Source organism: Monoraphidium neglectum (assembly GCF_000611645.1).
Source record: "Monoraphidium neglectum strain SAG 48.87 unplaced genomic scaffold scaffold00186, whole genome shotgun sequence".
Taxonomy (NCBI): Eukaryota; Viridiplantae; Chlorophyta; class Chlorophyceae; order Sphaeropleales; family Selenastraceae; genus Monoraphidium; species Monoraphidium neglectum.
This window is the reverse complement of record NW_014013442.1, coordinates 10258-37462: the sequence shown is the minus strand read 5'-3', so window position 1 is coordinate 37462 and position 27205 is coordinate 10258. Positions and strand designations below refer to the sequence as shown.

General features: G+C 62.6%; 5 protein-coding genes across 5 annotated transcripts in view; 3 read left to right on the top strand and 2 right to left on the bottom strand.

Annotated features, from left to right (window-relative positions):
* Positions 1 to 1781: 1781 nt before the first annotated feature.
* Positions 1782 to 3856, bottom strand: MNEG_1784 (hypothetical protein; the record flags this gene model as incomplete). The annotated part of the gene is made up of 4 exons (XM_014049744.1): positions 1782 to 2630; positions 2869 to 2951; positions 3313 to 3515; positions 3798 to 3856. The coding sequence occupies 4 exons, from the start codon at positions 3854 to 3856 to the stop codon at positions 1782 to 1784; spliced, it is 1194 nt and encodes a 397-aa protein (XP_013905198.1).
* A 1569-nt stretch (positions 3857 to 5425) lies between these two features.
* MNEG_1783 (Nef-associated protein 1) lies at positions 5426 to 8128 on the top strand (the record flags this gene model as incomplete). The annotated part of the gene is made up of 7 exons (XM_014049743.1): positions 5426 to 5500; positions 5679 to 6037; positions 6226 to 6368; positions 6653 to 6822; positions 7006 to 7140; positions 7346 to 7489; positions 7724 to 8128. The coding sequence occupies 7 exons, from the start codon at positions 5426 to 5428 to the stop codon at positions 8126 to 8128; spliced, it is 1431 nt and encodes a 476-aa protein (XP_013905197.1).
* A 1496-nt stretch (positions 8129 to 9624) lies between these two features.
* MNEG_1782 (hypothetical protein) lies at positions 9625 to 13941 on the top strand (the record flags this gene model as incomplete). Its single annotated transcript, XM_014049742.1, has 10 exons — positions 9625 to 9725; positions 9996 to 10086; positions 10471 to 10668; positions 10995 to 11108; positions 11372 to 11824; positions 12045 to 12167; positions 12434 to 12574; positions 12768 to 12863; positions 13205 to 13321; positions 13789 to 13941. The coding sequence occupies 10 exons, from the start codon at positions 9625 to 9627 to the stop codon at positions 13939 to 13941; spliced, it is 1587 nt and encodes a 528-aa protein (XP_013905196.1).
* A 2040-nt stretch (positions 13942 to 15981) lies between these two features.
* MNEG_1781 (hypothetical protein) lies at positions 15982 to 18402 on the bottom strand (the record flags this gene model as incomplete). Its single annotated transcript, XM_014049741.1, has 7 exons — positions 15982 to 16114; positions 16366 to 16414; positions 16574 to 16601; positions 16800 to 16925; positions 17153 to 17581; positions 18030 to 18152; positions 18382 to 18402. The coding sequence occupies 7 exons, from the start codon at positions 18400 to 18402 to the stop codon at positions 15982 to 15984; spliced, it is 909 nt and encodes a 302-aa protein (XP_013905195.1).
* Positions 18403 to 21809: 3407 nt separating this feature from the next.
* The window catches only part of MNEG_1780 (hypothetical protein), a gene marked incomplete at both ends in the record, with an annotated part of 8922 nt that continues 3526 nt past the window's right edge, over positions 21810 to 27205 (top strand). Inside the window, 8 exons of the mRNA XM_014049740.1 lie at positions 21810 to 21867; positions 22097 to 22344; positions 22564 to 22677; positions 22978 to 23436; positions 23654 to 23776; positions 23961 to 24383; positions 24546 to 24671; positions 24968 to 25041. Coding sequence (XP_013905194.1) covers positions 21810 to 21867; positions 22097 to 22344; positions 22564 to 22677; positions 22978 to 23436; positions 23654 to 23776; positions 23961 to 24383; positions 24546 to 24671; positions 24968 to 25041 — 1625 coding nt within the window. The remainder of the gene's footprint in view (positions 21868 to 22096; positions 22345 to 22563; positions 22678 to 22977; positions 23437 to 23653; positions 23777 to 23960; positions 24384 to 24545; positions 24672 to 24967; positions 25042 to 27205) is intronic.

Here is a 27205-nt window from a genome sequence, read left to right as displayed (position 1 = left end):
GGGCGGAGGAGGAAATAATCAGCAGCGACGACGAGGACGGCGGCAGCGGCGGCCGAGGGGGTGGTGGGGCCCGCGGCAGGGGCGGTGCGGGGGCCAGCAGCGGCGCACGGCGGCGGGCGCCGGCCAGCATTGTCACGAACAACTCCAGCCAGCCCACGCAAAAGTACCGCCCAGTGCGGTAGCAGCAGATTATGGTGGTGCGGGGTGGCCCCCCATGCGCCCTTCGGCCGGGTGAGGGAGGATTTACATTTTGTTGAGCCGCAAGGGTCTCTTGTCCGGGTGTGCAGGTGTGCAGGTGTCTAGGTGTGTAGGTGTGCGGGTGCGAAGGCTGCGGCGCGGCTGCCGGTGATCCGAGCGGGTCGCTGACGTTGCGGCGAGCGCCCCCGACTGCGCAGCACACGCAGATTGGCTGCTGCACATCCTCGGGGTCGCAAGCTGTGGAGGCGCCCGCGCGTGTACATAGTCCACGAGCGTGTTGCGCATTGCATTGGATTGCTGCAGCGTCAAACCTGGCTTCTTTGGTCCCCTTTTCGGCGCCATGCAGGCAGCGAATCGGGGCCTGCAGGTATGGGGGCGTTCTCTTTCCACATGCACAGGCAACTACGGCAACAGTGTTACAGAGTTGGTTGCAAGTTGCTGTTTGTTGCTGCAAATATTGTGCTCCAAGCACCCGGCAGGGAGTATACAATATGGGGATGCCCCAGTCAACCCATGCACCGGGCCATGGCTCCTTGGAGGTGGGGAAAACGGAACGCCCCTGGCAGACTGAAAATCAGCCTTGCAAACGCTGTCAGATCAGGCCAGGCCCGAGCTGTGTCGCATCACAGTGTGGTGCAGCGGTCAGCAATCCCTGAAGCCGCCCCATCACGGCTCCAGATGCGTGGCAGGCCCAAAACCGACGGGGCACCGCTCGGCAAACAACGGCGTGCTGCCTAACAAACTGACCAGACGTGCGCACGCTCAATGTTGTGACTGTGAGTGGCGGCGCATCGGCTAATAAAGTGGGCCAAGCCGGCGGCATCTTGTGCCGCGGAAGATGCAGGCGCCTGGGCACCCGGCGTGCTAAATGCTGCATGTGTGCGACGGTTTTGCCGGTGCACCAGGTTGGTCGACAGCCACCAATCCGCGTGGCGCGCGGGGCCGGCAAACACACGCGCCTCGAGGGGGGCCGTGAATACGTTGCAAGCCCTCTGGTCAGAGGTGTGTGTCCAAGTCAGCCGACCGAAATCATTGGATTTGGGGCCGAAAACAATCAGAACAAGTCTTGATGGGGCCTGAGTCTCCTGAATGCGTTTGCCTATCCAGATGTGACTGTGCTCTGCCTGTGCAGCTCTCAATGAACATGTGCCGTGCCTGCCTGAAGTGTCAATCGAGGCTATGTTCACGCCGGCAAATCAGATGCCGGTCGGCTCACGCAGGAGCCATAGCGTAGAAGCAACGGCGCAAAGACGCACGCCTTTGCCTGGGGCGGTGCACTCGGCGACGACTCAGCACTCCCAATACAGTCATGCGCGAGCCGACTCCCGCTTGCGGCGGGACCAGCGCCGCGGCCCGCAGCAATGATCAGTCACGGATTCAAAACACATGAGTCACCCTGTGGCGTTATGCGCGCTAAAAGATGCAGGCGCCAGGCGCCAACGGAAGTCGCGCAGTAATCCCCTGTGGCCGAGGCCCCAAGAAAAGGGCTTCTCATGCAACCAACGATGATGGCGCAACCACGCAGGAGATGAATACTGTAGAGACCTGACGGGTGGCGTTGCTCTGATGCTTTGGGTTGGGTCCTAGTGCTGCATCTGTGTCGGCTGCTGCTGCTGCTGCTGCTGCAGCAGCAGCTTAGCAGCCAGCAGCCGCAGCTCGCCGGACGCCCCCGCGCGTGGCTGGACGCCTGTGGTGACAGTGTTGCCGCCCGCGGCCCCGGCGCGCGCCGGCACGGTCCACGTGCGCAGCAGCTCGAGCAGAGCACGCGCGCGCACACTCGGCGAAGCGGCCGCCTGCTGCTGCTGCTGCTGCTGTCCTGGGGCCGAGCCGGGGGCGAGCGCAGCAAGGTCGGCGGACTGGAATGGGCTCAGCGGCGCCGGCGTTGACGAAACAGTTTGCAGGCTCAGCCCTGCACCCGACGCGCCACCCTCTGGCGCCGATAAGCCCCCGCCCGCCGCGTCGACCGGCAGCCGCGCCGCCGCCCCCGCGCCCGCCGCCGCGGTATCCAGCGCCGCGGCGCCCGCGGGCGCCACGGGCGGCGCGGCCGTGGGGTCCGGCGCGGGGCCCCGCAGGTCGACCACGACCGCCGTCACGTTGTCTGTACCACCCCGAGCCAGCGCGAGCTTGGCCAGCGCCCGTGGCGCGATCCGCAGCGCCGCCGCGCGTGGTAGGCCCGCGGCCTCGCCGCGCTCGACCGCGCGCCGCGCGACGGCGGCGGCCTCGTCGCATGATACGGCGCCCCACAGGCCGTCGGTGGCGAGAATCAGAAAGTCGTCGCCGGGGCCACGCCTGCAGGTGGAGACCTCTGGGTCTGGGATGACGCCGTGGGGGCGCAGCAAATGGTCGCCGATGGCGCGGGTCATAGACAGAGACCCCGCGACGCGCCAGCCATTGGCCCACAGGATGGCGCCGCCGGCCCTGCGGACGCGCTCCTGATGGGGGAACGCGGGCGACGCGCGGCGGGCGGGGCGGGATGGACGCGTGTGGGCGGGGCGGTCGTGGGAGCGCGGGTCGCTCGCGCTTTTGATGGAGCCTGTGCGTGGCGGCGATTGTCGCCCACGGGTCCCTGAGCGGCCGGCGCTAACATTGGATTGCGGGGCAGGCGAGAGGAGGGGCCAGGAAGCAGCGGCCTCCAGGCGTGGCGCCCAGCGTCGCCGCAAGGGCGCTCACCCATTCGTCGCGCCGCGTGGGCGCGTGGTCCAATGTGAGGGGGAGCGCCTTGTCGCCGCGCACCAACACCGCGCGGCTGTCACCTGGGTGACGTGAGGAGAGAAAACAGGGCGAGGGGACCGTGCGCAGACCTTGAGCAGGGTGGGGATGACAGTGTCGCTCACAGAGGAGACAGGGAGCCGCGGAGGCTGCAGTGCGATTGCACATGCTTAGGAGTGAGAGAGTGGGATAGGGGCCCGTGCGCCCTGCCCGAAACCTCCAGCCCGGCTGCCGGGCTGGTCCCGTGGCCGGCCACCCCGGGGTCGGAGCACAGAAGCCGCCTCCCCTCAACCGCAGTGCGGTCGGTCTGCGGGCTCGCGTCTGCGGCCGCGCCATGTGGCGGCGCTTCGAGCGCGTCCCAATCACATCACTGGCCGCAGCCCCGCAGTCGGCTTGCGAACGCACCGCAGTTGGCCATGTAAATCGCGTTGTCCGTCACCACTGCCGCGACCGCCGTTGACCCGCACATGCGGGCGCCGCCCGCGCGCGTCAGCTCGGCATCGACTGCCTTGTACGCCGCCTTGAGCGCCCAGGCGTGCGCGGCCGCGCCCAGCGGCGCGCCCGCGAGCGCGGCCGCGCCTCGCGCGGCGAGCGCGGCGGCAACACGGCTGAGCAGGTGGGTCGAGCAGTACCTCGCGACCTGTGCGCCGCCGTGGCCGTCAAAAACGCCGTACGCGGAAACTCCTGGGCCAAGAAGCAGGTGGGCCCATGCGTCCTCTTGATATGGACGGGCGCCTCGGTCAGAGAACGTGGCATGAGCGGGTGACGCCTCTCGTTCCATCGGGGCGGCACTGGTCGCCGTTGCAAGCGTGCTGCAGTCGGCGACGGTCTGATCGGAGCTTTGATCTTCTCCCGAATCGCTGGACACAGACATGGCTGGGCTGCTGCACTGTTTCTTCCCGGGGCCTGGCGACAGGCCCGACTCATCAGCGGCTCGCTTCTGAACCATGGTAGAGGTCCAGTCAACGGATGTTTTGAGTCCTAAAATCAACTATAAAGGAAACGTGAATGGCAAGCGCCCGTTGGGACATGCACCCTCTTGTTCCAATGAGCGCGGGAGGTCGGAAGTGTAAATCCACTGAAGCTGAGGATTATGACAGTGTAATGTGTGATATACGCAACATTGGATCCTGTGTCTAATTGCCCGAATAGCACATGCAGCTGGGTCGGGGGGTAACTGCAGCCAGGCCACCGGCCTGCCAGGCCAGCAGCCAGGTGCTCAGTGGCGGCCGTGTGACGGACGTGTCATCGCGACACCATGTGAGCTTTAGAAATGGAATCATCGACCGTTTTAATCACCATTTTACCCCAAACAGGAGCTGCAGGTCCCCTCGGGGCCGCTTGGGCCCCAGCTTGCCCTGCGCTGGTGGAACCTCAAGGAAACGGATGACGCGCCGGTCACGCACTCTTTACCCCCGGAAGTGTGAGCTGCCGTTAGCTTCTGTCCAGCGCTTTGTTGTGCAGTTGCGTGTCAGTCTTCCCAGTCTACATGGAGGGGCTTCTTTTGGGCCTCTCCCGGCCCCCCGCGGGCCGAGTTGGGCTGCCTTCTACAGTGCAACAGTCGTGATCTGTGAGGTACCGCAGGGCAAGAATGCTGCGCAGTTCCACACCGCCGGTCAACGTCTGCAATACTACGGTCCTGCACATGATTGTCCTGTGTTGAATTTCTGCTTGGAGGTGGTCGGGTTGCAGGCCGGTCCCTGGTGGGTGCTGGCTCGCTGCCATGCAAGCGTGAGGCAGCGCATCAGAGCAGCAAAGAGTACCGGTACGCATCAGACTTCTAAACACAAGGAAGGCACGGCTGGTTTGAAATCGACACGGCGTGTTTGGCTGGCCACGCATGAGGGCTTTTCGTCACTGTACGTATTGTATCTTAAACAGCTCTGGCTGGGCTCCACGTCACCCGCAAGCCCGTCTGATTGCTGCGCCTGGCGCTCTCCAGCCGCGGCGCCCATGCAGCGGCGACTGAGCGAAGGAAGTGGGAGTGTCTGTGGATCAACACTGTCGCATGCTGCATGCAGGATGCTCTGTCGCAAGGCCAGCCACCACCACCACCACCATGACCATGGGATGTGCAGTCAATGCGAGTCGGCGGCCTATGGCGCCGGGTGGCCAGCCATTTTCGATTGCAACACCTGTTGGCCAAGATTGCGGACTCGCTCGCTGCGATCGATAAGGAGGGGCTGGGGGAGCTACGCTGGCCGCGATGAGGATGAATATAGACTCATACGGTAGACCGTCGGCGGCTCGGCGGAGCAGCTGCTGCACCCTGCGGTAGGCAGCTCGCCAGGCTGTGCTCACATGGGTGCCATGAATTGCCTTCTTACACAGAGAGACATCAACGTATCATAATGTCTCATCCTGTCACGATGCAATGTTAGTGCCATAATCCTTGATCTCAAACACAGTCTGATCGCGAGTCCACGTTGTACGATAGCAGCGGCGTATTTTCTCAATAATGTCGGCACGGCAAGCATCACTAGCCCTGGCGGCCTCCGTTGCAGGAGCTAGTACAGTCATGCTCGCAGCATGGTGGGTGCAGCAGCTGCTCCGCCGAGCCGCCGACGCAGAGGCGGCACTGGAGTCGCTCCAGGTGCGCTTGGAGGCGATACAACACTGATTGCATGGGTGTGACATCCGGCAACCGTTTTGCGGCAGCCAGTGCGTTGAGCACGTCTGCGACATGACGGCTGTGACGTTGAGGTCGCCAAACCTCGTGCCTGTGCGGCCGTGCGGGCGGCGCCCCGCCCCCCCCCCCCACCCCCCCAAAGGCCGCGCTGCAGCATGAGAAGGAGAACCGGGCGATGGAGCGCAAGGGCCGCACCAATGCTGAGAAGCAGCTGCGGTACGTCAGGATGCAGCTCGCCGCCGCGCAGGCCAACGCTGCTGAACCTGAGAGCACGGCCGGCGGCGCGCCGGATGGGGCGTCCTTGCCGGACGTGGCGGCAGCAGCTGGAGACGACCCCGGTGACGGCAATGACGGCGGCGAGGACGAAGGCGGCGGCCCCATGGTGTTGGAGAAGCTCGGGGCGGCGGCGAGCAGCGTGGCGGGCGTGAGGGGGCAGCACGCGCCCATCACCATGTTCCCGATGCGCCCGATCGGCGTCCTGCAGACCTGCTTCTCTACCAGGTGCGGCCCTGATCCCGCACACCTGGGTGTGGCTTGGCAATGAGCGGGCGTAGGCCGCATCTTTGGGCGGCTTCAAAAGCAACCATTGCTGCGCCACGGCTGCGGGCGGCCCCTGGCTGTGCCGAGCGGTTGCTGCGACCGCTGCCGCACGCCGCACACCCACGTCCAGCGACTGCCCTCGCGCGCAGGAACGGCACGCCGCGGCAGCCGCTGCTGGTGCCCGCGGCGCGCGGCGTGCTGCGGCTGGCGCCCTACGTCTCGCCCGACTGCCTGGAGGGGCTGACTCAGTACAGCCACTGCTGGGTGCTGTACCTCTTCCACGCCAACACGAGTGAGCGCGCGGGGCGCAACGACCGCGGCTGCCGGCTGGCGGGAGGGTCTCGCACCCGCCGCTCTTGGGTCGCTGACTGCTTGAACACTACCGGGCTTGCAACGCCTCAGCCCGTCGACGGCAGCGATTGTGGCAGTCGCGCGCCGTCTCAAGGATGGGCGTCGGGCCCCCGCACCCTCACCTTGGCCGCGGCACAACCCGCCCCTCTTTTACTGCACAATCCCCAACCCCCGGCCCAGTGCGAGAAAAAGCCACTCCCCCATCCCTCACACGTCCACCACCAGACATGCCCAGGGTCATAGCCAGCACCACCTCCGGCAAGGGCCTCGCCGGCCCGGCCCCCACGGCCTTCAAGGCCAAGATCCGCGTGCCGCGCCTGGACGGCGCGAAGATGGGCGTCCTCGCGACACGCACCCCCCACAGGCCGGCGCCCATAGGCCTCAGCGTTGCCAAGGTCGGGCCCCCACCGCCCTCCCCTCGCCAACTCCACGGCGCGCGAAATTGGGCCCCGGCCGCGCCGCTCGCCTCTGCTGCCCAAACCGATCCCCACTCTTGGCGCGCCGGCCGCGCCGGCGCACGGCCCCCCGCCGCCTCGCAGCTGTCATTTCTTTCTGAATCCTTGGTTGGCACCGCGCAGATCCTGGGGGTGGAGGGCGGCACCCTCATCCTGGGGGGTGCGGACATCGTGGACGGCTCCCCAGTGCTGGACATTAAGCCCTACGTGCCCTTCTGCGACTCGGTGCCGGGCGCGTCTGCGCCGCCGTGGGTGAAGGTGGGTGCGCGCGGCGGCACGTGGTGCGTGAACTTGCTGAGCCGAGGGTTTTGGAAGTATAGGGGTGGTCCAGGGTGTGCGCCTGTGCGGGGCACCTGGGGCGTCTATCAGCCCGTTTGCTCGCTCGCGTGGGGTGCTGTGCGCGCGTGTGCCTTGATGGCCACCCCAGCCTGCCTCATCGTCGCTGTTTGCAATTCACCCCCAGGCTGAAGCGGACGACGAGACGCTGCGGCTCAGCTCTGTGGTGGTGCCGCCAGGGGTGGAGACCATGGTGGGGCGCGTGTGGCGGGCGCAGCGGGGTGGCTCCGTCTACAAGAGCGCGGCTGAGGTGGTGGAGTTGATAAAGCAGGTGGGGCTCGGCTGGGCAGCTTGCGCCCCTGCGCGTCCGAATGCCCTCTGGGTGCAAGGTCTGCTTGCGCGCCGGCGTGCATATGCCCGGTCAAGCTGGCATCATGCATGGCAGACAGTTTGTGTACTTTGGCCATTCACAACGCATCGAGCCGCTCAGCGCACCTGCGGCCCAAGGGGCAGCACGATAGCGCGGCGCATGATTGTGCGATCGCCGCTTGCTGTCCTTTCCCAGGTGCTCAGCAGAGACATCCGGTCCTTGAATCAGCGGCTCAACATACACCCAGTGGGCAGCAAAGCCGGCCAGCAGCAGCAGCAGCAGCAGCAGGCGGCGGGGACGCCTGCGTTGGCGGCTGCCAGCAGCAGCAGCAGCAACCACCTAGGCAGCGACGCGGGGGCAATCAGCAGCAGGGCTGCCGGCGATGGCGACGGCAACGGCGACGGCGAGGCCGCACGTGGCAGGTACATTGTCGTGTTGGATGGGATGGACGTGACATACGACCTGGAAGCCGACGGGACGGTGGTGCTGCGCGGCGTGTTCCCGCTGGGCGGCGGCGTCGACGGCGGGGAAGAGCTGGCCGCTGCGGCAGGGGCAGAGGCGGAGGAGCGCGCACGGCGGCTCGCGGGCGCCGCGGTGTAAACCTTTTGCGCCTTGGGTTGACTGGGGCCAAAAGGATGGTTTTCAAGGGGGCGAGGCGCCTGAGGGATGTTTGCAGTAAGGGAGGTTTGGGGGGGCCGCAGCCAGGCCACCGACGTCCACAAAGGCGTGTTGTTGGCGTTTGTGGGAAAGTCATCAGGCAATAAGTGAGATCTTGAGCAAGTTCGGTGATTCATCTTGAGTACAACATCAGACCGATGACCAATCCAGAAGCAGCACCTGCACCAGATGACCCGGGCACGCTTATTGGTCTGCGAGGCACTTGGGCTGGCCTAGGGTGACTTCAAGCAAGGGCCCTGGCACCCGTGGTCGACGGTTCCGGGGCCGCAGGGGGCGATGCAACACCGAGCTGAATGTCAATCGCCTTTATTTACTATCAAAGGGCCGCTGAAGAACGCCGTGGGCACATGCGGAAATCGGCGATCGCACTGCTGTCATCCGGACGCGGCAGCAGTGGCTTGTATGCATAACGAACGCTGTATGACAATATTTCGGTTGCATATGTCGCCATTTACTTGCAGTTTGACCTGGTCCGCTGCGTGTTGGTTGGCATAAGCCCCGGACCCCTTGTGCGGATTGGGGTGTTGGAAACTGTAGCATAGAAATCCAATAGATCTAGAGGGTGAGCCACTGCGGGCATGCTCACGGGCCACTTGAGCAAGGGGCTCAGACTGGATCACTCGCGAGTGCCCGTCTGCACGTTGATCACCGCATGTATGTTGCACAAAGCTTTCATTATTACTTTGTCACCCGTACCTGCCGGTGAAACCCAACCATTCGCAGCTGGTGGGAGTCAAAGTCCCGGGTGTGGGCCGCTGGGCGGGCCTCCGCTTTAGGTCGAGCCTGAACCACAGCAGCCATGAAACTTTGGAATTTATTGCATCCGCATCACCCGCTCTCGCAGGTCCTGCCAACGGAGCGGTCTGACTGCCGTGACTGGCATCGGCGCACGGTCCGTGCAGCAGGCGCACGCAGGCCTCTGTTGCAGGGCGCCGCAAGGTGCATCAGCAGGCATCGGAGACAATGGCGCTGGCACGGGCAGCGTTGGCGAGCTGGTTGGTGCTCTTCTTAGGGCAGCAGGTCGTGGCGGCAGCGGCAGCAGCGGCGCCGCGCAGGCAGCTGAGGGGGTCAGCATACAGCTGGTGCAGCACAGTCAACCTGGACTACGGTGCGCCGCGCGCATAAGCACATGTTTGACCTTGCCACCTATGCTTTGCCAGCTGCAGCCGCCAGGTCGGCTGCCCCTGCAGCGCGCCATTCTGCCTGCGGTCCTCCAGCATGGCAGCCGCTGCAAGTGGCGGTTGGTTTGGTGGTTGGTCGCATCACAGTGCACTGCACACCGTTCACGGCCACCCCAAGGTGCCTGTCCCCTCATAATTCCCGTGCGATTGCACCCACATATAAAATACACCCGGCCGCTCGCTGCATCGGCCCGTGCTCGACGCCGCTGCGCCCGCGCCTCCCCGCAAACCCCAGACATGCCGGTCCGCGGCACGCCCCCGCCGCCGCTGTCGATCAACGGCCACCGCATTGTCAACGCCGAGTCCGGCAACCCTGTGGCCCTGCGGGGCCTCAACTGGTGAGCGCCAGTTGGCAGGGGCAGGGGCCAGGACGGCAGCGCGGCCCGGGCACCCCTGGCCCACACTGGGAAACACAAGGCGGCAAGACTCGCTACAGCGCCAGTCGCCTGTCCTTGCAGTATGGGCCTGAAAAGAGCCTGCCAGAAGTGCAGGAGCGCCCCCGCGCAATCGTGAGTGCTAGGCTCGCCGGCCGTCATGTGAAATGGATCAGCAAGCAGGCGCGTGACTGCAGAATCAGGGCGCCCGGCTGGCCCCCTTGACGTGCCCAGGTTTGGCTTCAACGTGGGCATGGGGATGGTGGACGGCCTGTGGGCTGGCGGCACAGAGGCGGCAACGGACTTTGCCCTCATCACATACCAGGTGGGCGCGAAGGGGGCGGGAAGGGCCTGGTGGCCGGCCTCACGGCAGTGGCAGCAGTGTGGGAGACTCTCAAGGGGGTGCCGGCAGCGAGCGGAAGCGCGGGGCGGGCGTCACCAGGTATCCGACTCAGCACGCATCCTGCACCGCAACCGCACGCATCACCCCGCCTTGTCTGGCTTGCCCACTCGTACGCCTCAGGTGCACGGCCGCCCGCACACCGCCGACACATGCACATGCACATGCACTCGCAACTACCCTTCGCTGCCCCCTCTCATCATCCTGTCCTCCCTCTCTCTCCCCCAAAAACCACATCCGGCCCCTTGTCACCCCCTGTCCCCCTGCCTCCCACACACGCACGCAAATGTTGCCCCTTGCCGGCCCCAGATCCGGCTGCTGGGCTACAACGCGGTGCGCCTGCCGTTTACCTGGAAGGACCTGGAAATGCCCCCTAAGGTGCTGGACAAGGACTGCAGCCCCGTGAACGTGAACTTCCTCAAGCGCCGCCTCATCAGCCCCAACGTGATGGAGAAGTACATAAGCAAGCCGCTGCCGGGCAACGTGTCGCCGCAGAAGAAGATGAAGGTGGGGTAGAGTGCGCGTGTGTGTGTGTGTTTGTGTGTGCGTACGTGTGTGTGTACATTTGTGCGTGCACACACTTGTCTGTGTGTGTGTGTGCGTGCGTGCGTGCGCGCGCGCGTGTATGTGTGTAAATGAATGTGTATGTCGGAGTGTAGGCGAGAGAGTTTGGACGAGGCCGAGGGCGCATCCTCGGAGTCTGTACACCAGCGTGTCAGGACGATGCTGTCGCCTCCCTTTGTGTGGTCTACTGGCCGATGCGGCCATCTCACGTGTTGAGCCACCATCCTTTGCTCAACAAATCCACCGCACTCCCGACAACCCCGCCGCAGGCCGGCTACTGCAACCAGTACCTCCCCCAGAAGAGCAACTACCACCGGTTGTTCTTCGTGGTGCAGTCCCTCATCGCCCAGGGCATATACGTCGTGCTGGACTACCAGCCCATGGTGCGCCACCCAGGATGAGGGGCGGAAGCGGCGGCAGCCCGTGCGCGCTGGTCGCGGGCAAGCGCGCCTGCAGGCCGGCAGCGCCCGCTGGTTGGTGGGACGCCTCCCGACGGCGGCCCCTTGAGCGGTTGCAAAAGCGGCCCTGGCTGGCAAACGCATTTGATAGCCGGTCTCCGGGCCCTCGCACCCGGCGCACGGCGGTCCCCGCTAATCATGTCTGCCGGCCCCCTCCGCCCGCTGGCCGCCGTGGCCGTTCCGAGTAGGGCCTGGAGCAGCACCCCTACGATTTGAAGCTGTTTGTGGACAAGTGGACCGACCTCTGGCGCCAGGTGGCGTGCCTGCCCAACTTCGACGCGGACCTGGCGAACCGCGTGTTTGTGGACGTAATGAATGAGCCGGACTCGATGGGCGTCCGGTGGGAGGCCAGCGGGGGCCGCCCCGGGGCGCAGCAGCTGTACCTGTCGACGGCGGACTCTATCTGGCAGACCACGCCCAACAAGGTCATGTTCATGTTTGAGGGTGAGGGGGGGGGCAGGGAGGCGCGGCGGCTGGGCTTTGGGGGGGAGTTGCGGCGGCGGCACGGCAGCTGGGCTGGGCTGGGGAGTGAGGGGGTGACGGGCGAGGGAGCGGCGGAGGAGCAGCGACTGCTGGGCTGGGGATTGAGGGAGGGCGGCACATCCCCATGCATGGCGCTGCGGGTTGTTGATAGAGCGCTGGTGCTCGGCGGCGGCCGGCTTTGGCTGGGCGGCCTTGAGGCCTGATGTGCTGAATTCTCGCCCTGGGACACTACAACAGCACAATAACACCCAACCCGTCTTGGGGAAGTGTGCACAATGGAATCGTGCACATGGGTTCAACGGTTCCCAACACGTTTCCCTTCCCCACACTCCTTATCCCTGCCCCTGCCGCCGCCCGTTGACCCTAGGCACCGGCCAGAGCGGCTTTGGCCTGAACTGGGGCAACGGCTTTGTGACAGACCAGGAGGTCATCCGCAACAGGGGCCTGTCCGACGTGACGCCCTTCTTCAACGAGCTGCTGACTAAGAGCTACGTGAACAAGGTGGGGGGCAGGGCGGGATGAGATGCAATTTGAAGGGGCGCGTCGTCAGCGCGCTGTGAAAAGCGTCACCTTTCGGCGCCTCCTCGCAGGCGCTGCTAGCCGGCGCGCTATCGCTGTCTGCCCAGCAGCAAGTGCCTGTTTGGCTTTTCCATTTGATGGTGACTATACACACATTGTGGCGTCTCTCCCCTGACGGCTCCTTCTCCACTCTCCACTCCACCTCAACTGCGCGCTACGCCCCCAACTTGGCCCTCTCGCCCTCCCAGGTGGTGATCACGCCCCACGTGTACCCGCCCACCATCACCCACGCCACCTTCCTGGGCACCACCCTCTGGGACCAGTGCCGCACCGCGTTCGGGTACCTGCAGGACAAGGGCTTCTGCCCCGCCAGCGGGGGCGACTGCAAGGTGCGGGGCGACAATTCAATCTAGTTCCTCACCGGCCACCACGGTGAGGTCCTGCTGCCCCCGGCACCATGTCTACCGCTCCTTGCTGCCCCGACGGGCCTCGCAATGGCGGAGCATGGCGCCGCCCCCAGGCCCCATCCCTGCGCGCCACCCTGCGGGTGAACGAATGACGTCATCGCACCCGCCCCTCCAGGTGTTCCCGATCCTCATCGGTGAGACGGGCTCGGCCTTTGAGACGTCGGATGACAAGCAGTGGCTGCAGGACTTTGCGGACTACATGAACGCGGAGGTGCGCCCGTGTGTGCGCGTGTGCATGAGCTTGAGCGCGTGCTTGCATGTGTGCATGTGTGTGACGAGGCTGGGATGGAGTGGGTATGCGTCGGCAGAGACTTGGGCTGTTTTGGAGTGCCAGATGTAATCCGCAGTAGTTCGAATTGCATTAACGCCAGATAAGGTGCAGTGGGACGTTTGCCAAATAGACGGTCGCTTCGACTAATTGTCCTGTCAGTAGCACCATGAGCACAAAATGCCGGCCCCCCCTAAACCGGCCTTACCCTGACCTCCTCCTTTGACACACACACACACACACACACACACACACACACACACTATGCGGCACCCTTCCTCCAGGGCGAGGCTGCCAAGTACACGAGTGTCCCTGTGAACGGCTGGAACTGGTGGGCCTACAACGAGAACAGCGGCGACACCGGCGGCATCGTGTACCACTATTGGCAGGACATCAACTGGGTGGGTGGCTGCCCACCGCGACACCCACCCACCCACTCACCCACCCCACCTGCCTCGATTGCCACGGCCCCATCACAACCACCGCCAAGCACCAACGCGGGCCCTCGCGCCGTGCCTGGCTAGTGGGCAAAGCTTTTGGTTGGGTCGGACGGGCCCTGAGGGAGGGGAGGGTTGCAGGGCGCAGGCTCGCAGGGTGCCGCTGCAGGAGAGCGATGAACCTGTTGACTCTTCTCGTGCCCCTTCCAGACATCACCTGCAGTGACCATGAACACACAGCTGACGCCAATTCTCACAAAAACGCATGCACGTACACGTACACACACACGCACACGCACGTTCACACACGCACACACACGTTCACACAGACACATACACACACACGCACGTTCACACACTCACACACACGTTCACATACACACGCATACACACACTCACTGTGTTACACACACCCCTGCTTGCCAATACAGGCCAAGGTGAACTTCATGGTGGCGCGCTTTGGCCTCCGCCCCTGGTACCTCAGGTGGGAGTCTGCCCAGGCAGCTGCTTCTGATGCGCGGTGCAGCCTGCACTGGACGCCTTGGTCGCTGATGTTGCTGCCCGGGTGCTGCATCCTACAGTAGCAGCTGCCCTTTGCAGCTGGCCGGCGAGCCTGCGCGGTGCACTGCGGCTTCTGTTGTGAATTGCCTGCGCCTGGATGTCAGTAATGTTTGGTTCCATGCTCGCTCTTGGCTGCTGTTTGCTAGGGGGCCTGCTGTTCTGGCTGGTTGGGCCGTGGCCAAGCACAAAATTGAGTGCATCGTCCAATATGTTCACCTTGGGGGGAGGGCCCTATGCCATCCAGCACCACCAACCCTTGCGTCCGCGCGCTTTCGTCGCAGGGATTGATGCACAAGAAGAATACGAGCAGCGGTCTGCAGAAACCGCGCACCGCCCATGCGTGTGCCTGCATTTCGCTGACCGCGGGGCACGTTTTGATGCGGGCTGCGCGTCTGGGCCAGCACAGGCCCTTCTCTGTTGCGGGCGGCAATTGCGCACGCAGTCAATGGAGGGGCGGGCGGCCGGCTCGGCCAGATTGATTCGAAGCTCGGCGTAAATTGATGGCGGCCCCATGTCGCAGCCGCTTGGGCCGGCCCCCTTTCAAGCGGCGCAGGCGGCGGCTGTGTGCAGTCGGAGTTGGTTGGTGATAACAATCGAGGCCTGACCGGCCCGCCGACTGCAATTAGTACCCACGGCCAATGATGCACGGCCAAGCAGGCGTGTGCGTGTTGACAGCGCTGCGATGCCAAAGCGCAGTCTTGCTGTGTGGAGCAACTGTTGAGTAGCTCCTAAGACTGTGCAGTTTGCCAGACTGCTTGATTGCTTTCGTTGACAAATCTATACTTCTTGTAAACGTCTTGTGAGCCAAAACATGCTGCGGTGCGCATGGGCGGCACAGCTCAGTCGTGTGCGCCAGGGGCGTCTATCAGCCGTGCTGCACTGGCTAACTAGCCGTCATCTTCGCCCCTGACATATCAGGAGATCTCAATCATAGTGTGCAGCTTCAAACTCTTCATTACTCCATACGTAAGCACAGGTTCTGTTCAAGCAGTTTGTGTGGTCTTCAAGGAAACTGTCACTGGTATCACCGGTCGACAAGGCCGGCAACCTCAGGGACTGGCCGCAGGCATGCCTTCCATGCCAAAGGTCGTATCCCAAGCCCCAAGGATGCAGGGGCATTTGTGTGATCAAGTGCATGGGACGGCACAGGTGTTGTGTGGGTGCAATTTGTGGGTGCAGCATGGCAGATGCCCAGCCGCACATCAGCTGAGGCGATCAAGGCGATGCTCCTGGGACAGCGATGGCGGGCTGTCCTCTACACAAGCGGGGATGGGGCAAAGCGTCCCGACCCAAGGGGGTCGTGTCCAGGCTCGATCTGACGGCGCACGCAAGCAGTGTCAACATTCAGGGGTATGGTTTGGGCATGCATTGCGTGTGGGGTTTCAACAAGGGCATGGTGAGGGGGTTGAGCGTTGCTCAGGGGCAAGTGGATGGCACGCAGATGGCGAGAGGGCACAGCAGAGGGTGTCCAGCCGACTTCAAGGCAACAAATGGGCAAAGCACCCGCCAGAGGGCACGTATCCTTCCCAAGTGTGTGGTCCGAGGTCGGACCAAGTTTGGCAATTTGCATGCGATGAGATGGTGTGCAACGTGCAGCGGTTGTGAAGGCCGCTCCTGTGCAGCAAGGTCTGACAGGTCCAAAGTTCAAGGCAGGCCTGTGCTGCTTGCAGGCCGATGACAAACCCGGCCGATGGAGGCCTACAATGTTTCTGTGCCGCATGGGCGGCGCTTGCATTCCGAATCCGTGCTGAGCCAAACGTTTGGCCCAGGGTTGGTAGGCATAGCACTAGGTTTGCAGGCGGTTCAGTTCCATATCATCCTGTGCAAGTTCAGAGTGGCATATGAAGCGCCTCGCCCTTGATTTCGGCCTCGGATGTTGTCTCCAGTGCCTTCCACTTGGCCACAACGCGAAACGAGGCTTGGGCAGCCTGGTGTCCAAGCAGCGCTCTTCCTGGCAAAGTTGACAACGTCGCGCACCCGGTGCATCCTGGGAAAAGTTGGCGCGTCCCTCTGGGCGCTTGACGTTCATAGGCAACACGCTGCGCCTGTGGGTGGGCGCCCCTTCACGGGGTGGACTTGGGCAGCAGGGGGTACCCGTCGAGCACGTTGACGGTCAGCTGGGCGACGGTGTAGGACTCCTTGAGGGTTGCGACGTCCTGGGGACTCAGGTTGCCTGTGACCTTGCCAACGGTGGGCCTGCAGGTTGCCACAACAAATAGGGGCACGACAGGAGCTCAATGCTGAGCTCAAACGGGGTGGCGTGAAACGCGGGCCACCGAAGACATTTGCACAGGGTGCATGGGAATGAGCAAGGGCTGGCCGCGATGCAGAACGAGTCAATGAGCTGTGTGCGCGTTCAGGCACCCAGCAGCGGCCTGGTTGGATGTAGACAACATGGTCGCACGCGCGCACGCAACCTGGTTGCATGCGCCCAACACGGAGCTCACGAGTCAAGGATGATGGGCTCGCCATACAAAGTTGTTACGTTGCCCGTGCCTGTGAGGGGACGGTATCAAATGGTGGGGGCCAGGCGCCAGCATTGCAGCCGATGAACGCAACAGGGCAACGGCGGCGATTACAAACACAAGCGGGCACGCCTGGATGCCGGCAGGCTCTCAAGCCTGCTGGGGACCTGAGCAGCAGCGCAGCCCTCACCTGTGATGGTGCCATCCACGTAATGGTACTGCAAGCAGGGTGCCGATTGGGAGGGTGCAGCCACGGCCAAGTTTCAGAGGTGGCATGCAGTTGACACACAGTCAACGCACAGAGGGTTTGCGGCAGGAGGTGCACGCAAGCGCCGTCCATTGCTCGGGCGCGCAAGCGGCTGGCGTGCAAGCGCCCGGCGGCTGCGGGCAGGCGTTCGGCTGGGCGCTGTGCGCACCTTGGCGAGCGCGTCCCTGAGCTTTCTGTTTTTGTCGATGGCGCGGATGAAGTAGTTGGGGGCCCATGAGGTCGAGGGACCGCTGGTGCCCAGGGCGTACCAGGCAGAGTCCAGCGGCAGGAAGAGCTGCGGGCGCAAGGAGGAGAAAGGGTTGGGGGCACAGGGGCCGGCCGCGGACAATCGTGAGGCGTAGCTTGCGGCGTGGTGTGGCGGATTCTCAGCTGCTGGGTCTCAAACGCACCCCATGAACTGACAGCACTGCTTGGCTTGACCGGCGTTGACCAAGCCCCTTCCATGCTTTGAACGCAGCACGCCCTCTCAGCGGGGCTCAGCCTGCATTGATCATCGCTCACCGTGCCGGCGCCGTTTGACTTGAGCGCGGTGTTGATGAGCGGCCTGAAGTAGCGCGCGCTGATCTTGGCGGTGCCCTGGAGGGCGGTGATGAGCTTGTCGATGTTCGTGAACGTGCTGGGCGGCAGCACGAGCGGCCTGTCGATCGCGTGGGCCACAAACTTGTCGGTCCCGCTGACGTAGTCGCCCGTGAATGAGAAGTTGAACCCGACCACGCGGGACGTCTCGCGGGCGCCGACGGCGGGGTTGCTGATGGAAACCTGCAGCTTGGAGCGCGGCCCCTTGCCGCGCGGCGCCTTTTGGAGCATGAGCACGGCGGCCGCGTCGTCGGCGGTGAGCAGCGTGTTGAGCGGCACGCCGGCGGTCGTGTCGTTGGTGATGGGCAGGAGGTACTGGGTGTAGACGCCCACGGCCACGTGGAACTTGAGGACCTGTGTAGGGGATGTGCAGGGCAAGTGCGAGGCAGACGGTGGGGACAATGACAGTGGGTGGGGTGCGCAGCAGTGAGGCGGGGGGGTCGACCACGACCTTGGCGGCGGGTGCGGGCGCCATTGTGTAAGGGGGGGAGGGCAAGGCAGGGTGAGAGGGTGCCCTGCAAGGTCTGACAAGGCGGCTTCGCGGGAGGCCCTGCTGACTCTTGATGGTGCGTTCCCTTCGGCGCCACATCTCAATCGGCTCCAACAAGCCACCTACAGGCTGAGGTTTTGAGGTTGGTTCTGCTCCGGGTGCACTGGCCACACCAGCCAAACCAAAACAGGCCGAAACAGCTGGTGCATGAGGACGACCCTGATACATGAATGCAATTGCAGCAATGAAATGTTCACCTGCACCGGCCCCCACACCTGCCCCAACAAGGTAAACACGCGCACGCCTGCCCACCTTCGTGACCCAATTGCTGTAGCGGCTGGAGGCGCCCTTGGCGAGGTCATCCAGGAGGGCCTGGGTGGACTTGAGGCCGACGGCCCTGGCAATGCCCACGATCGCGCGGTTGGTGGGGCAGAACTGCGGCAGTTGTGAGCGGGGAAAAGATAATCCAGTAGGAGACGTGAACCGGCTGGCAGGGCAGGGGGGGCACAGAATCTGAAGAATCATGCACAACTCCAAGCAGCTGCTCGGTATCCCAGACTCAGATCACACATCAAGTGGGCGCCTTGCCTGGGATCGCCAAGTGCAGCCCAGTAGGTCCACGCCATTGGACCAAGCATCAACTATAAGAAGCGCCGGCTCTCACCACAGTGGAACCGTCATACATGATCCCTGCTGCATCCAGCAGCTTTTGGCAGTCGGAAATGTCAGCAAACGTTGCCGGCTTGCCGCTTGGGCGGCCGTAGTCGCCGTCGGGGCTGGGAGGGCCATATCCGTCATTGCCGCCACTGCCACCACCGCCGCCACTGCCCCCACCGCCACTGCCCCCACCACCGCCAGCTGCCCCCCCCCGCCCCGCCGCCGCCGCCGCCGCCGCCACTGCCACCACCGCCACTGGAGCCGCAGGTCGTGCAATTCGGCGTCAGCAGGGGCTCCTCAATGGGGTGTATGATGAGCCCAGTTGAAGCGTTGGCCCACTTGCCGCCGGCCGATGACAAATCAAAGGCGAGGATGGCCTGTGCCCTTGTGGCACCCGTCACAGTCAGCTGCAGAGCAACAGCAGTGCGGGCATGGATGCGAGGCATGCTAGTATGTATGGTGTTGCATGTTTCAAAGGGCTTGGCGCGGCCAGCGGTAAGGGGATGGGCAGCGAGCGCCGGCGCGGGCGCTGCTGTGCACGGTGCGGCGTGCACCGTGGGGGCTGCGGCCGCGCGCACCTGGATGCGCCCTTTGCGATTGGTGTTGGAATTGAGGACCAGCGTTTTGCCGGGCTCGCTCCTGCTCAGAAGGGTTGTGTACACGAGGCCGTTGGGGGCGGCCAGCAGGTCTGTGCGCGTCACAACTTTCCTGGGATCCAGGACGTGATGGCTCAGCACCTGGTGCGTGCACGTGGGGATTCGGGAGGAGGCGTGACGCCGAATTCAGTGGGAAAGACTGCGCTTGAGGAACGTACAGCAGGGAGGTAGTGGATTTGGGGGCAAGGTGGGCGAGCAGAGGTTGGCAGCGTCACAGTTGGCAGCAGCAGCTGCGGACGGCGGCCGCACCCGCATGATCTCGGCCTTGTAAGGTGATGCGTCGACCTTTCCGAGGAGATCGTCGACGCCTTTGAATCCAAAGTAGCGGGCCAGCTTCACCAGGGTTGGGTTCAAGGGGCAGAACTGCAAAATGGAGGGGGTGCGTGGGCAGGGAGGAAAGATCGATCGCTGCAGTGCCATTGCTTTTGCAATGATGCGATGGTGTCGTGGCCTGTAACATGCATGTCTGTGAGCGTTTTTTGTGTGTGGGCGGGTGCACTCGTTGATTCACATGCGTGCCGTGGTCACGATCGAGGGTTGGTCAGCGCATACGTGAGCGCGTCCCTGAGCAGCGAACGCGGGCAACCGCGCGTGCGCTGCAGCCGCACGAAACAATTGCTGCCAGCGTCTGGGCCCTCGACGTGCGACCCCCTCCAACATGCATCACAGTCAGCGGCCAGCTCAAGGCCAGACACGGAGCCCGGAGACACGGAGACACGGGCGCAGAAGCAGGTCAGCTCCCGCACATGGCCCGGCCCATGTGTCGACTGCACACCGCTGTGGTGCTGGGCCCGCTTTGACTGATGTTCAGCTTTTGCAGGATCTTGACACAAAAAGAGACGTCCTGAAGTGCAATCCCCACATTGCAGATGATGCCGCCACGGTCGCAGTCGTTGCCCCGACCGTCGTGGCCCCAACCACCCCCGTCATGCGCGGCGATAGGCGACGCTGGATCAAAGCGGGGAGGGAGAGTGCGGCAGGTGTAGGAGCAGCATCCACAGCGATTCATTGTCTGACAGTGGTCACTGCTTGTATGTATACCACACATTATGCCGGACGACGGTGCGCGAACCGAGCCCGGCAGCCACGCTCATCAGGAAGACCATAGACGACGGCGAAGCGTTGACAGAGCTCATTTCCTTCCGGCTCACCTGAAGCACACAGCAGAAACACTAGCAGGGTGCCTGTGGCTCCCAGGTGAGCCATGGCCGCGGATCTCCACGTCGAAGAGTCGAAGAGACAAAGACGAATTGGATCCGGCATGCCGTGTGACGTTTTTGGTCGAAGAGGCTCCTAGAGTTGGGGGTGCCGGCGGAAGCTGGAGTTGGCACTCAGGGCCTGTCTGCCTTTTCCCAGTGGTATTCGCATCTGTTGCAAGCCAATGGATAGTGGTTCGGGGCTCAGAGCGACAGTGAAGCACACCTACAACCACACATTTTACAATGCATCAGGAAAGGTGCTGGGCGGAAGACATGAATGCGAGGGCAGATTGTGTGCGGCTCCGGTGGGCACGGGTCAGGTGGGTTGGTTGGGGCGCTGGTACGGTTACCATTGGCTGAGGTATAGCCTGCTGCTGGTTACACCATCATATCGAGCAACCTGACACCTCTTCTAGGTGTACCTTTTCAGCATTTTTTGACAAATGCAAGCGAGGTGTTGCTGCCATGACCATGGCGCACCTAGAGATGCATGTATGCTGTCACGGTACCAAACCATTCCTTTTTGCAAAGGATTAGGATTGAAATACAAGATCCCGTAACAATCCCGTGCAAAGAAATCATTCAGGTAATGCTGCGTGGAAGCCAGTTTTGGTGCAACCGCAGCCCGCCAGATGCTTGGCTTGCGAACTCTTTCAGCACCAACCTCCGTGCCAGCGTCTGGCTGGCTGAGGCCCCCTGCAGGAAGACCGCCACCTGCAGCCAAAAACCGCGGCAGCACAGTGCACATTATGACCTCTTCTGCATGAATACAATCGACGTAGCACGCATGCATTGAAGGGGACTTGATTACCGCGTGGCGGCTGAAGCGGCCCTCACCGGAGACACCGCACGCGGCAGATGTGGCAAGCAGCAGTATGCTCAAAGCATTCAAGGCATCCTTGCCTGTACGCGTCCCGCTGGTACTCCTGAATACACATACAGGATCGCAGGCCGGCTAGTGCAGGACGAAGCGCCGCAGCCGGGGTTACCAGTTTGATCAGGTGCAGCAGGTAACGCCGACATGCCGTCGCGCATGTGGGTTTGTCGGTGGCGGGCCGCTCCGGGGGAACGGAGGGAAACAGCGTGTGCTGCTCGGCAAGGAGTGGGGCAAGTGGTGTTGTCAGAGCGACAGGGCGTGTCGGCCCCTGGGCAAATGCCAGTGCTCCACCAAAGCACATGTAGTGAGAAAGTTGCGGGGCCGGCTTGCACACTTCATTTTGTGACAAGTCGCATTGATAAGTGGCACCGGGGCATTGGATGATTCATGTGTCATCAAACTCGAGTGCATTACACATGATTCACCAGGACAAAGGTCGCAGCCGCTGGCCCAGCGCACCGAGGTGCAAGGATCCAGGTAATCTACATTGATTTGATGTCAGTTGCGATGGCCATGATGGCAGCATTTAGGTCGAGGCAGGTCCACCAAGTCCTGCTGTGGCTTCTTGCGTACAGGACGTTGGGTGACACGAGTGCCTCCCTCGCCTGCTCCACTCCCACGCAATGCTGGTTAACATCACACAAACGTCATACGGGTCGCATCGTCGACATTTGAGCCCGCCACAGTAGCCTGTAAGATCAACATGGTCTTGCCGTCGAGGGCCACCGTGTTGTTTTTGGCGGTCCTGCTCTGCGCAACATGTGAGCGGTCAAGCCTTGAAACTTTCCTTCTATTGATGGCACGTACATGCTCGCACAACATGGGGGCAGCGGCCACCTGGGTGTGTCCGGCGCGTGCCGGCCAAACCCGACCGCCCTATCAGCACGCTTTCAGGGAACGTTGAAAATTTAAGGGCGCGATCATTGCCGTCCACCCTCACGGGCCCTTGCCATACCCCTTTTTCCCCGCACGCGCGTCCCGACAACAAAGCATGGAGCGCGGCGGCCAAAGATGGCAAGGACGACGGCGGCGGCAAGGATGACGGCGGCGGCAAGGATGACGGCGGCGGCAAGGATGACGGCGGTTTCGGCGGAAACGGCGGTGGCAAGGATGATGGCAACGGCTGCGAGAAGGGCGGAGTGGATTGCAACCAGGGTGTCACCTTCAAGGACGTCTCGGCTTGCGGCCAGCTGCTGGCCAAGCTCCAGATCGCGCAGAGTGGCCCCGCCACCACCGTGGTGCGCCTGCGAGGGAGCCCACTGCTCGCCATTGCCACCTGCTCCGGCTCGGCCCCATGTAGCAGCCGTTGGCAGTTGCGTCAAAGCAACCAGCTCCGCAGCCACCCGTTATTCGCCGCCCACCTGCCTGCCTGCGCAGGCCCTAGGTCCCGGCTGCCCTTGCCACGCCATCGCAATGTAACACTGCCGCGCCCTGCCTTTTCCCGCGTGCCTCCTCAGTTCTGCCCCCTCAACTCTGGCATCACGAAGCTGGCCAGGTACTTCAACTTTGCCAGCGCCGACGCCCTCGTCGCCGGAATCGACACATACGCAAACAAGGCCGATGTCGCGCGGGTGAGTCGTGCAGGGCCGGGCGTGCGGTTGGTCGTGCATGCTTTGCGTATACTTAAACCAGGCCAAGGTCGCGCGGGTGGGTGGCGGGTGCGTGCCGCCCCATCCGTCAGACATAGCGTTGCGCGCAGCCAGAGGCTCGACGCGCTTGCCGGGCACCTCTTGGGGCTTGGCGCACTTGTTACTTCCATCAGCCGCACGGGTGGCGTCCCAGTTCGGCCCCATGTGCAAAGACGCGTCAAGCATTCGCCAATGTTTTCACCTCAGCCCTCAAGCTTGTGATTTCCACCTGCGCCTGCGTAGATCCTGCGTTTTCACGTGGCAGACCCCCGCAAGGTCATCACCAAGGCGGACCTGGTGGCTGCTACCAGTGGCCTCACCATCAGCACCCTTCTCACCGCCTCCGAGCCCAACAAGAAGCTGTTCGTCCGCCAGGAGAACGAAGGCAAGGGCAAGATCAAGATCAAGGTTGACGGGGCTGGCAGGGACGAGGACCTGCTCGCCTTTGACCTAACGTTTACCGGCACCTGGAACAACGCAGCCACCGGCCTAATTGTCCACGCCATTGAAGAGAGCCTCCTGCGCCCCAACTGCACTGGCTGCGGCGGCGGCAACGACGACAACGGAAATGACGGCCGCAGGGAGGACAAGCCCGACGGCGAATATGAGAAGCCCGGCGGCAAGCCGGTGACACTGGCTGATCTGTCAGATTGTCAGAAGCTGCTGAGTGCTGCTGGCATCTCGTTCGAAGGCTCCACTGTGGTGAGTGCTGCCTGAACTGACCGTGAGGCCGACCTCACACTTGCAGCTGTGCAATTGAAGTATGTCTGCCTGGCTTGCAGTGCAAACCCGTCTCAACTGCAGGCAATCCAATTGACGTGTGAGGGTGTGAAGCATGCTGTGCTCTCAAATCCTCTGGGGCTTTCCTGCCAACAAAGCTCCATGCGATTCCTTCCACTTCCCCCCCCCACCGCCACAGTTCTGTCCCACTAACAGCGCGATCGTGGGCATTGCCAAGGCCGTCGGCCTCAAGTCCACCCAGGCCCTCCTGGATGACCTGGCCAAGGGCGCCTCCAGCCTGTACTTGAACTGGGTCACCAAGGTGCGGTGGCGGAAGCTAATCGGGCAGGTGGTTGCCCATGCGATGGTTTCGGCACGATTGAAATGGAAACGGAGGCCAAAGTGTGTCAGCACTGGGCGTGAAATGCTTTAGGCGGCTGCCCCAACCTCACTGCTGCACACACTGACCACATCCTGCATCTTGCTTGCTCTGCATGCCGATGCAGGTCCTCAAGTTCCACGTGGCTGTGGGCGTCTACACCCAGTACCTCCTGCCCATCACCACTGGCAATGACGCCGGCACACCGCTCAACACCCTCCTGACGCCGAACGACCCGACCGCCGTGCTGCTCCTTAGGAAGGCCGGCAAGAGCAAGTCCTCCAACTCCAAGCTGGTCGTTTTCATCGGCAACCCCACAGCCAAGGAGCAGTCCAAGGTTATCCGCTTCAACCTCACGTTTGCCGGCGACTACGTTGACGGCAACAGCTCGTACGTTGTGCACGCGATCGACAAGCCCCTGGTGCTGACCCCCGGCACGTACGCGACTGTTGACAAGTTCCTGGCCAGCCAGAAGGGCACCACCAAGATCAGCGCGCGCTACTTCAAGCCACTGATCAAGACCATCCTCCGCGCCAACGGCACCGGCACGGTGCGTGGCGAGCGCATGTTCCAATTTTGCCCGCTGCTCTTTCACTTTTGACGCTCTTGCTCGAGGTACGCCAAGAAGCCAAGCAGGGAATGTCATTCACACAAGTCACTGCATTGCTGACGAAAACCTTCTTCTCTTCTTTTGCCAACAATGTGCCCGCAGCTCTTCCTGCCGCTGGACTCTGCTTGGAACGCCCTCGGCACCCAGACAGCCCTCCTGCCCTGGTCCCCCGACATCTACATCCGCGCCATCGACAAGAGCAAGACGCTCAAGGAGACACTGGCAAAGGTCAGCTTCTCTACAATAAACTGGATTATTGCAAATCGCAATCAAAAATAACAACATTAGGATTGTGAAATGCAAGCGTATGAAAGCAAGGGCTGGCTATCAATATGTAAAGCAACGAGCAAGGGGAGCGCCTCACACAACACTCCTCCCCTAATGAGCCCTTGACATCCCAACTGGACAATTAGTCCATACGCACAAAGGACAATCCGTTGGCTCATATACTACGGTATCTGTCAAGGCAGCAGTCTACTAAATATGACCCCCCCCCATCACGCCCATCCACTCTCTCCCTGCAGTACCATTACGTTGACGGGGCTATCACCAGCGGCGACATCACCACCCGTCTCGGCCAGAAGATCTTTGTAGACTCGTGAGCACCCACAGCCATATGCATGTATCACTTTGAGCCAAGCTACTAGCCGCACGGTGCAACAGGCCAGCATGGGCAACACGAGAGCGCAACGCACAACGGTCAATAATGCTTGCGTGCGGCACTGCCCAGCCCGCAGCGCCTTCTATTTGAACCCACTGAGGATGCCTCAATCTCTCTTATCGCCCTTCAGGCCCACCAAAGGGAAAGTCACCGGGGCCATAAGCCCACTCGACGTTGCCACACTCCAGGACACTTTCACAGTCGGCTACCTGACGGTGTTTGTGATCGACGGCTACCCCCTCCTGCCCAAAGTCTAAGGTGGCCCTTATGGAATACAGCTGGCACTCAAATCAACTCGCAAACCAAGGTTTAATCAGCCCAATGCCAAATCCATTGGCCTTCCATCGTTGGCCCTCCACTCTAGCGGCATGTGGATGCTGGAGAGGCATGCTCATGTTTGTGGCTGGGCGATCCTGCACTTTCCTTGGGCGCGGTCCTGGACGCCGCTTATCCCACACGCACCAATGATTATGTGGAAGATGGGCAGGGGACGCCACAACAGGCACGTGCGCCTTGGCTGTGGGTTCCCAAATTGACCAGCGAGTCCGCGAGGATGTGTTGATCGCAGGTCTGCTGTAGCTCCTGGGATGCATGGGCCCTGCCCCGTGCAACTGGCACGGGCACAGCCCCAAACCGGCCCTCTGTCTTGCAAACGCTCGCAGACACGGCCCCTTGGCACTTTCCACCCTCATCCTGCACTCTGCGAATCGCCTCATCCTGCATCGCCCTTTGCGATTGCCGATGCCCACTTGGAGCTGTCTGAAGTACACCTTTGGTTGGATCTTTGGAAGAACTTGGACAGCTGGCCACCGTTTTCGTTTGCATGCATGCCTAATATTCACAACATGGAGCCTGATCGCAACAATCACTCAGATGAGCGCTGGGCCCGAGGCGGAATGGGCCACAATCAGAGCCCCCCTTTTTCCACCACTCTGGAGCAAGTCATGCTCGTCTAGTGATCTGCCAAAACAGACGGTGTCCTTGATCGTCCCATGTGTAAGGTGTGCCGGTACTTGTCAGGTTGCAGCACTAGACTGGCGGACAGGTTGCGCCTTGGGGCATGCTGAGGGACGAATGTTGCGCATGCACGCGCCCCGCGCATTGCCCTTGGGCACGGCACCCACAAGGCCCTCGACTGGGAGCTCCAAATGTGGGACCTGGGAGCTGCACATGTGGGAGCCATGTAACAGATGCCAGGGCATGGTGTGGGCGAGCTGCTTGGCGAGGGGCGTGTCCGCCGCCGAGAGGGATGAAGCTGCAGCTGGCAGAGAAAGCCAGCTGGCGAGGTGCGTCCGGGCAATCGCGTGCTCATGAGGGAGATGACGCACGCACCGTCAAGTGCAGCGCGTGTTGTGCCGGTTTTACTTAGATGTGGCCCGCATCCACAGGGCCACCAGTTGGCGTCGCATGACTGGCCTCTCGCTCTGCCTTGGCCGCTGGTTGTGGCTTGGGGAACCGGGAACGGGCCAGCCACCGGGTGACGTTGGTCATCTCGGCATCTCCCACATTCGTTCAGCGACGTGCCCTGATCTATCATCGCTCACACCGATCGAGGAGTTTGATTTGATTCGAACAGATCGACCAAGTCCTGACCCACCATGCGGGCCCAAAAAGCCTTGTTGCTGGTGGTCCTCCTGTGCGCAGGCGGTGAGAAGAAAAGATGTTTCTTTAACAAGAAGCGTTGTCCAAATCCTGGCTGGCCGGGTTTGCCAATCCAGGGGCCCGGCCGCGGCCACCATGACAAGTCCAGCGTGACCTGAAAACACATGCAGTGGGACAGCGTCTTTGAAACAACGTGCGGTGCTCATGCGGATGGCTATCCGCAGTGGCCGTGTCAGCCACCTCAGACCAACACTGCAGCCCCTCCCCCACCGGCCAATCCCCTCCTCGCTGTGCAGCATGGATCGCAGCTGCTAAAGGCGGTGGCGGCAACAACGGCGGCGGCAACAATGGTGGCGGCAACAATGGTGGCGGCAACAACAACGGAGGCGGCAACAACGGAGGCGGCAACAGCGGCGGCGGCAACAACGGTGGCGGCAACAACGGCGGCGGCAACAACGGTGGCGGCAATGGCGGCGGCAACAATGGTGGCGGCAACAAC